We start from the raw sequence: 10,367 nt of genomic DNA, 5'->3' as shown, positions 1-10,367 counted from the left end.
TTGAAGCATGTTTGCAGTATGATTGCAGTAGTCTACTGCGCTGGAGTATCTACTTCATTTTTGTGCGGGTATCCTTGCCTTTTTTGCCTCATGGTAAAACACGCCACGTTTGTTTTTTAGCATTTACTGCATAACATCTCTTCTAAGACATGAAAATCTCTGTTTTGATTGTGTAAAATTTAAAATGCACTGAAGAAATATATTGTATATATCACAATGTGTAGTACAAATACTCCCATCCAAAAAATCATAAATAGTTAATGGATTCATTACGAGAGAGGTCTTTTTTTATCAATAAGACATTATTGGTCGATTGACGTAAAAGCGATATCTTAATGACGAGCTGCAATTTTTCTCAATATTCTTTCACCCTGAACAAATAAAAAATAAATCTGACTCAGCAAATTTTATTAGTTGGTTGTTTAATGACATTTTCCACTTTCTTTTTCAAAACAAGATATTTGAATACTAAACATATTATTTTTACTTTCTTTGCCATTAACAAAAATTGGTCTCTGTGCTTTTTAAATTTTTTTCTTGTTATCTAATATATAAGGCAACAGTGCATTATGGGATTTTAAAAAATCTAAGACTCAAAAATTTTGGTAGCTGTCTTTTGGTCTGGCACCTTGAGAAGCTGCATTTGATTGGACTCGCATCATATCACGCGACCCATTACTTTCGTTTTTCTGCTCCGTTCTGTACTTCGGTAGGTATGGAGCCAGACTAAGATGTTCGTTATGTTGCGGGGAGATTGGCAATGTGGAGTTCATATTGTCATTCATATCTGTTCGTTTTCGGTTTCGTAACCTTAAAAAAGATTGCTGCTCTTGAAAGATACGAATGTTTTAAGTTTCACCCTTGCACTTTTAAGTTATTAAAATAATAAACATATAGCTTGACTGAAATCAATTTAACAATGGAGAACGTTTTTGAAAGAAGCAAAAAGATGTACATGTAGTTTTTCTTGCATTGAACAAATGCAACTAACGAAGATACAGCACACTGCACACTTTGCTCTTCTGTCATTCTTTAAATGTTCTGGATGCTACTGATTACAAGCACTTGTTTATGAAGCGAGGAGTGTTGGGAAGGGGAGATAGAATTTAGCAGAATTTGTCTCGCCAAAATTTTCGTTTCGTCTCGCCAAAAATAAAAAAAAAAATTATTATAAGTAAAATTAAGTAACTTACCAAAGTGGGCGTCTCGTGGATGAAGCGCTGTCGGAGGACTCGTCAACAGGGCTTGGTGATCGTAATGGTAGTAGACCCAGATAAGCCGCAGGATCCTGGTTGGTTATGGCATTTGGTCTAAAATTACGTTTCATTATATATTTATATAAACTTAACGCCTGACCATCGATTCACACTTGTTGTGTACATAAATAATCGGATTAGTTCTTTTTAAGAATCTGTAAAAACTTTTATCTCATGGGCACTCGAAGCTTTTTTAATGTATAAACTTTGTTGCATTGAATTATTTCCAAGAGGTTGATTGATTTAATATTCTAATCATTGAACTCTTCTTTTGTGTTTTAGTGGAAAAAATGTTATGTATTTTAGTTACTTTTAACGGTCTCTTGTATTGCGGGTACAATCCAACATATAGTTGCAATAATAATAATAATTATTATTATTCTTATTATTATTATTATTATTATTATTATTATTATTATTATTACCGAAAGAGACACATAGCAAATTGTGTCGTCAAAATGAGCATCAGGTGCATGAATCAAATGTTGAAAGAAGACGGTGTAAACCAACAAATATATGTTGGTGTTATATTGAACAAAATATCATTAATGTTGTGTAACTGGTGGTTAAGAATTTAAAATGGTAGAATTTTTTATGCGCCGTGATTTTAACAAAAAAAAACTTTTTAAAAAGAGAATAATGTGAATTTTTTGATGATAATATCGTAATAAATTCAAAGTTACTTACCTGCTATCTGTACTGTTTCTTTTAGTCCGATACTCATTATTCTCGGATAAATTGAATTTTACCATGCCTGCGTCAGAAACTGGATCCCTTGCTTCCAGGCGAGATTCTGCAGAGCTTTCCTTAAATTCTACAGGTCCAAACGTTTCATTTTGATCACGTCGATTTGACAAGGGCCCGTAACGAAGACCGCGCTTTCGAAGCTTCTCCGGTTTCGATTCCACTGAGTTCTCTCTCACTACCTGGTTGAAGGATGACAGGAACAGTGACTTGTCACTGCTATGGCGACGGCTTCCTGGAACAGGCGCATACACACAATCACGAGGCAGTTTGGTGGAGGCGTAGGGAGGTGTGCCTGAGGTTGCATTCAGTACAGTGTTTAACTCAGTATACTGTGGCACTGTGGGGGTACGCAGAGTATCAGTGAGGTCTAAGACACTGGAGGAGGCGGTGGCTCCATTCTCGAAGAGAACCTGAGAAGCACGCTGAGCTTGCTCCCCTGCCTGCTTTGGCCGTCTGTAAATTGGGGACGGTACCCCTAAATTGTTAATCTGTCTCCGTCTTGCAATTTGTTGGGTGTTGCTACAATAACCTGCTGCTTTCGTCGAGAAGGGCTGGGCATGCAAATCGCGTAGTTGTGGTTTAACTGCTGCCACGGGTCTGTTTAACACCGGAACGGCAAGGTCTGAGCTGCCCTTGGTCACTGGCCTTTCTGGTGTAGATTGCCCTTGCAAAACACTTGACACACGGGTCTCACTCGCTTTACGCGAATCGCAAACTGGCGGATGTATCATTTGTGGTTTTACAGTATCCACGATATCATCGGCCCTGGGGTGTCTGTCATAATTTCTCGTAATATCTGAAATATCAATCATTGGTTTTCTGAAGACGACGGCGGGAAGCTCTTTCCTACGCAAAACTTCGAGATTCTGGTCTTGGATTGGCACACGTCGACTTGGGTGAGCCGCTTTAGGACGATTGTTGCAAGAACGCTCTTGGGAACAGCGCTTGTGTCTATTAGATGCTGCTTCAGCATTGTTCAGTAAGCCTTCAAAGCTTTGACTGGCCGCCTGCCGGCGGTCAGGATTTCTGGCTCCATTGGTGTCAGCTGAAGATGGTGCTTCAGGTATTGGCAGAATACTGATTTTTTCGACTAAGTCGTCGCTGCAAGAGTCTAGAAGATTGGTGTTGGATTCTGCATTACTGAAATTAAGAAGGAAATTGTCCAGCAAATAATTTCATCCCCTGTGTTTTTCACACAAAATTTCAATAATAGTGAGACACCGAACCATTGGGGTTCATTGGGGAGGGGGGGGGGGGGGTTCAACTTCCATATAAAAGAAGCCATTATTGCAACTTTCAGGAAATTAGCAACTGGTTTTGAATATGTGCTCCATCTTTTTTTTTAAGCATACACTGATGTAAGATGTTCACTATCAGTATCATCCCTATTTAAATTCTGTGATCTTGACTTGAACTTCCCCTCCCGAAACGCATTCACGAGCACTCCGTTACAAAACCAACAACAATGTATTCGATTCGTGGTCAGGGGGTTGAAGGGAGTTACCCTGTAGTTCTTTTTTTTCTTTTAAGAGATAAATATATTCATTTAAGTATCACAATTTTTGCAATTTGAACAACTTGAAGAGGAAGAACGGTTTTATTAAGATGACCCGAATTATTTTTTACAGGATTACCTAATAGCATTTTTTATTTTGTCGTTTAAATGCAGCAAATTATTTTTAAAATACCTTTGAGAGCCAGATCCCTTAGCCCCAGATACTGCGTTCTTTTGTTCACGTTGCCCAAGCACCGTAGGCGGCTCTGGGCGTGATTCCTTCACGCGGATAAAGATCCCACCTGTGCCGCTGGGGGAGCCAACTCCCGGCGTCCGGCAACGTCGTCTCGAAACCTTGCTACCAGCTTTTGTCTGGTTTGGCTCAAGAACGGAAGACGGATTTACACAGCTACATATATTGTACATGCTGATGTTGTTCACACGACATGTTTGGAGTTGAGGAGGTAATGGGGTTGCTGAGGCACGTATGACGTCATAGAGACTTACTGTTATTACGTCATAATGATTTTGGAGAAAATCAACGTGATTTGTCGTTAGAAAAGCAAAACGATAGATCTACGCTTTTCTTGCAGTCAGAAAGTCAGGTTTTCAGAAATTCAACGCAAACAATAATTGTCAATCTACGTTTTTGAACCTTAGCAGGAATTTAAGGATTTTGCAGAAATAACGTAGGTCTTCAACAATCGCGGTATCACGTGGAACACACGTTTTGTTTGTCTTTAACCACACCAATAGTGGCGTCATGGCTGCAACTGTTATCTCTTCACGGCGTGTTATCAGATATCGTTACAATGGCAAGGAATGTTATCTGATTACTAATCCTGAGCGCGTGGGTGGGGCTAAAACTTTCGCTCAGGCCGCTCCCTCATGGCTTTCGGAACAGAACAGTGATTGCAATCGCTTTATTGTAAATGAGTATTTTCACGGTACTTTATCATCAATATGTATCAGACATTACACAACAACTGAATCAGCATTGTTGCCGGTGCTGGTTAAAATCATCAACTCTTTGGCTTTAGTACAATAACTCGCACTACTCTCGCTCAGCAAGCATACAAAAATTCGACTGGCTTTTCATCAATATATACGTAAGCGAAAATTTTCTTGCATTTTAGATCTTCATAGCGAACAAAAATATAACATAGGTGAAAATTTCACAAACATCCTACTCAAATGATCAGAACGACTATATGTAAACGTAGTATGTGTACAAATGACTTGTTTCTCTTAACGATTTAGTGCACTATCTTGACACATTTTAGAGGTGTTAATAAATAAATTCCTTTGGCTAAAACTTAAAAATGTTTTACATATCTTTCAGTCACACATAAGTTATATACTGCATTTATATATCACATTATATTATATTATATTACATTATATCACAGCTGCTTCGCCTTCTTGTATGAGTTCTTGCATTATATACGTATACATAAATATATAATTAAGTTTTTAAAAAAATCCAGTTTCAGCGTGCTCATAATTCATATTGCACTGTGCCGGCTATCGATACATTCGACTTACGAGTATATATATATATATATACATAAATTACGGACATTGTATTTTGGGGATTACAAAAGATAGGTATTAAACTTACATTTACTTGCCTTTTCTTCACAATTATTTAATTTATAGCTAAGACAGTATTTTCCTCACATTTTCTATATAAATAAGTTCTTTTATTCTACTGCATATGACTTTTGAGGTGAATTTCCTAACAACAAAAAATAAAAGTTAATTGGAGATCATAGTATGTACTCTACGACAGTTGATTTTAGATGGATATAGACAGCACTGATAGCACTAAAACAAAGGTTAAATTCGTCTAATTACTACTACTAATAATAATAAATGGGTGCATTCATATAAACACAACCAGCAGTTTGTACGTGGAGCTTGTCCATTGTCACATATTACACGTATCGCATAACTGTTAATCTAATATCACGCGCTGTGGACTATCTCTTATTCCGTATCACCAAAATAGGCAGCAACAAGTGAAATAATAATGATGAGTGGAACTTTAAACGTCCAGAATTAAGCAGACTAGAGCCACTTATTTTCAATGATTTTGAGAATGTTTAATAATATTAGTCAATGTACGCCACCAAGATCAATTGAAGTTATTGTCACATTCAATACAATTTCTATGACATATACGGGTAAGAACCTATAGAATACATTAAATAGAGTAAAAAAAAGGGTTTAAACGGTTGATTGAAATGAATCTGGTCTCGTGAACGTCTGTCAATATTGGTATAAAATTTCATCTCTTCCCTGTATAAAGTTGATGGCTTAGTACGTACTGCCAGTTGCCTCACCCCTTTCGGCTAGGGGATTGTTCATAGTCATTTCCGCCGTATTTGAATTCGCAGATCGAATGCTGTTGATTTTAGATATAATCTGCCCATGGGTTAAAAACAATATTGTGCCAACTAAAATAACTAATATCACGACCAGAGCAACGTATACACCAATGGTAGCCGCACTAGAGCCCGCGGATATTTGACCTGCTGCCTCAATGTCCTTTTCTGATACCATAAGGGCAAGAGTCACTGGACCATTGCTTTTAGGGGCTGAATTAAGAGCTTTGCAGACGTATCTGCCGGCGGCACGATCCTTTAAGGATACACTAGCCACAACCGAAGTGTAGGATAGGTTGGTTGATGGGCCAAACGTTGATTGTTTGCCATCTGCATCTTCAATGATAATTTGCGGTGTAGGGTCTCCACAGACTTTACAAACGGCTTGACCGTTGGCCGAAACGGAGAAGGAGTTAACTTTTGGTGTCCAGCAAGTCATGTTCTCGGCGAGCAAGGACGTGATCTCAAGGCCGCTTAGGTTCTCCGGGCTGGCACAAGTTGCGATGTCACTGGGATTCAGATGGTCCTTCAGCCAGGCCAGGCGGCAGTTGCAGTGTAACGGGTTTCCGTGGAGTACCACCGTGCTCAGTTTCCCGAAGTCGGGGGCGACATACTGGATATTGTTTTCAGAGAGATCTACATAGAGCAGCGACTTGCAATCTTTGAAGGCTGTTGGACTGACGTACGTGAGCCGGGTGCGATACATTTTGAGTTCTCGTAGACTTTCAAACCCCGTGAAGGTTTCGCTCTCTATTTTGCCTATATTGTTATCACCAACGTCCCAATGTTCGATGGAGGTAGACTTAAAAGCTTGAAATATGTCCTTGGTTAGCTGAAAACCGATCTTGTTCATGGTTAAGAACTTTAATTTCTTCTGATTAGAGAGTTTCAAAAGTCCTTGCTTTGTCAACGGATTATTTGAAATGTCTAGAGTTGTGAGTTTGGCGATATTTTGCACGAATCCGAGGTCGGTGAACTGATTATCATTTACATAGAGAGTTGAAAACTCGGGGAGAGTTTTAAAGATTTCGTCTGGCAAAGTTTTAAGTTGGTTTCCTTGTAAATTGACCAGCATCAAACTTGGCAATCCATGGAATGCACCGTGGAATGCATCCTCCGGAAGTGACGTCAGGCTGTTGTTATGGAGACGAATTTCCGCGAGATTCAGCAGGCCGCTGAACATGGAAGATGGGATTGAAGTCAGTTTATTTGAATTCAAATCTAAAATTCTCAGTCTCCGCAATCCGGCAAAAATGTTCTGGGGTAAATTAGACAAATCGTTATGAAAAAGTGTCAAGATATGCAGTTGTGAAAGATCTTGAAAAAGTCCGGCCGGAATGCTAGTCAGCTTGTTTGTAGCGAGTTCTAAATACTTGAGATTGGTCAAGCCGCGCAAGACGTCTGGTGAAATGTCTTTAAGAGCGTTTCCGTGTAGGTTTAGGGTATCTAGCTGTTTTAGGGATCGGAGGGCATCCCCTGGGAGTTGCTTAATATCGTTCTCCATCAAGTAAAGCAATTCAAGCTTGACGAGATCCTAAAAGTAACAGATAAGTGTACGGTTTCATTGGCTTGACAAAATGAAAAGTGAGAATAAGCGCTACCGTTAGTTTACCTCATTAAATTTTATATGAAAAAGAACCATAGGTTGCCGAGATCTTTAGAGTTACGAAAAGAGCTAGATTTAAGATATAATTTGCTTCATCTTATTTTCCAACAAGTAAATTTCAAGTTTGATTAAATCCTGAAACAAACAATTAGGCCTACCACTAAAATACAGTATCGTCTATATTTTCTCTAAATTTGATCATCCATGTAGATAAATATGTTGTTCATATATTTTAAGGTTCCATTATGGTACCCTTGTACTGTATACATATAGCAGAAACACTGTAACCGTCAGATAAAAAAAGATAAAATATATCATATATCCAGTAAAAAATAAAATGAGGCGATTTTCAGATAGTAGGGACCTTATCATGTTTGATCAGATGTAAGGCTCGACTGATTTGGACGATGAAAAGTTATACTTTTTCATACTTAAGTGAATGTTGAATGTTCCTATATTTATCACACGTACTGTTATAACATGTTCTGAGGATTCATTGCCCCAGAACATCTATCTAAATCTTTTTACCGTCTACTTTACCTGAAACAAACTTGACGTCACTTCAAAGCTGTTTTGGGAGATGGTCAAACGCTTCAAGTTGGACAGGCCCCGGAAAGCACCATCAACTACTTTCGAAATGTGCATCATCCCGAGGGTTAAACTATCCAACGAGCGCATGTCATAGAACGCTCCAGAAATGATCTCTTTCACATTGCCTTCATAAATCTCCAAATGGGTAAGCTTGGAGAACCTGTTGAAAGCGGTCATGCCTTCAAATCCGGCATCATCTGAAAGTTTTGTGATTGAGAGGCTCGTAACGTCGGCTGGGATTTGGTGTAGATCGGCTGAAGAGATTGCTTCGGTACATTGAACACTCGGTGAGTCTACCCATTCTAATTGCGAGCACCCCTTGGGCAACGCGTTGATTTCCTTCAAGGCAATGGAAATCAGCAGCCATGAGACTAGCGTTGCGACTGAAAGTTGACCCATCCTCTCAGTGAATTGGACATAAATTGAATGGGTTTCACCAGCTCATCACGGAGTCACAAGTTTAGGAGCGTCATATGATAGCATGTATTAATAATCTTATCACGGTTTCCAATTTTGGTTTGATGTTGGCGTTCACTATGTGACAACCGGTAGCTAGTTGATCTCTTTTCAATTATATATTTTCAATTATATATTGTGTAAGCTTACTTAAAACTCTTTAAGACCTCAGTACCGGGTATGTTTCATTTTAAGACATTAATGCTGTGTCATAAAATATCAAAGCCAGATTTTCTCGGTCATCAAAAATTCCTTCCTTAATATGAAGTTACTTTCCCGTTGTATACTGGCTGTCAACTGAATTATACCGTGGGCCCTTAGCATGTATTTCAAACGTTATCTTTCTGCATTCAATTTGCTCACTGGTAAATACAAATAAAGTTTATTAACCTGTATTTTGGTCAATGTCAATAACTGATCATAGCATTATTCTGAACAATTCTTCCAGAGCCAGTTTGGTTCGCAGTGTAATTCTTCCCCATGTTTGTCGCATGTCATCCCGCTATCAAGTCACACGCCTAGTCCGTGACAAATTTAACACTCTGATAAACCTGTACTACGCTGTTAGATACATAACCCACAGACACGCAATGCCGTGTTCTCTTGTCAGATAATGATGGTTACAAATGGATAAAACCTTGCAACTGCGACACCCTAACAATGCATACACGTGTGTGTGTGTGTGTGTGTGTGTGTGACCCTATACAATATGCATCTTGCATATGCCTATACATGAAATATATAAGTGAGGTCGTAAGCACGAACATAACCCAAAGCACACAATGGAACACATACTTCTATACCTACCCTTTCAAACATACGTTCATACAAACGCACAGAGATGTACACACAGAGACGCAAACACTCATGCATTCACACTCGCACACACAAAACCAAGCGTACTCTTTTTCTCTCTCTCTCTCTCTCTCTCACACACACACACACACACACAGAGAGAGAGAGAGAGAGAGAGAGCTCATCAAACCAAAAGGATCAAACTGCTATACATTTCTTTCATCAATATGTTCGGGTATTGATACTTGTTTTGGGAGATATAAAGTGACCAAATAATAGTATCAAAAGCGCTCAACGTAATGTTCACTCTGTATGTGAATACGTGGAAATATTTAAAGGAAAATATATTAGTAATACAAGGTACACTATAATATATTAAATGAAGCGAAACTGATGTTCTTACCTAAGCATTTGATCTTTTTTTAAACAAAACCTTGAAACAGGATCACATAACAACGGCCAATTTACTGTCGTTCATGTTCTTGGGGCGCAATTAAATCCTGCTTTTGCTATTATTGTGCAAGTCGTTATTGAAAAAGAAGCAAAATATAAAGCGACACAGCTTGATTCTTTTCAACCAAGTTGACTTCTGTTAACTTGGTGATAGCGTTTGAGTAATGAGCATCAACCGGCATTCTATTCAAAAACGCTTCACCGATACAGAGATAGATGGATGGATTTCACATTTAATGCGAGGGTTTATGCGTTGTTGTAATTTAAGCAACATGTGTCTTTTTGTTACGTTCTGCCAGGTCAAATGTGTGGTATTAAATGAACCTTCCTCACAGGTAACACACAGCTCGAGACTTAATGCTGGTCGACGATGACACTGTACATTGCGTGTGGATAGAGGGAGAGTGCGAAAATAAATAACTTCGTAAACAATTTGCGACTTTTCTTTACATTTATCTAAGTGATACTGAAAATTCTATAAAAGAAATATGTAACGTTCTTCACCTCGGTTGTCAAGAACAAACGATATTCGAGTGAATTTATATAATAAATTAAAAGTCATTTTGCTATATTTGCTGTCT

The 10,367-nt window shown here is 38.5% G+C and overlaps 1 protein-coding gene across 1 annotated transcript; it reads right to left on the bottom strand.

The window, feature by feature from the left end:
* Positions 1–426: 426 nt before the first annotated feature.
* Positions 427–10,351, bottom strand: LOC106180698 (uncharacterized). The gene is made up of 6 exons (XM_087007754.1): positions 8,032–10,351; positions 5,824–7,419; positions 3,692–4,074; positions 1,944–3,143; positions 1,194–1,310; positions 427–810 (listed from the first exon to the last, which is right to left on the bottom strand). The coding sequence occupies exons 1-6, from the start codon at positions 8,479–8,481 to the stop codon at positions 594–596; spliced, it is 3,963 nt and encodes a 1,320-aa protein (XP_086863880.1). The 5' UTR covers positions 8,482–10,351; the 3' UTR covers positions 427–593.
* Positions 10,352–10,367: the final 16 nt, after the last annotated feature.

This window comes from Lingula anatina, chromosome 3, assembly GCF_051362555.1.
Source record: "Lingula anatina isolate TDL-2025a chromosome 3, LinAna3.0, whole genome shotgun sequence".
Lineage (NCBI taxonomy): Eukaryota > Metazoa > Brachiopoda > Lingulata > Lingulida > Lingulidae > Lingula > Lingula anatina.
This window is presented reverse-complemented; position numbering and strand designations above follow the sequence as displayed.

Bases quoted from the DNA above. Each gene is read 5' to 3' on its own strand.
- LOC106180698 (XM_087007754.1), bottom strand. From the start codon at position 8,481: ATGGGTCAACTTTCAGTCGCAACGCTAGTCTCATGGCTGCTGATTTCC. The intron at 3,144-3,691 runs GTATTTTAAAAA...TCTTAATTTCAG, and splicing joins AAGGGATCTGGCTCTCAAAG to TAATGCAGAATCCAACACCA. The intron at 811-1,193 runs GTAAGTTACTTA...ATCTTTTTTAAG, and splicing joins TCCACGAGACGCCCACTTTG to GTTACGAAACCGAAAACGAA.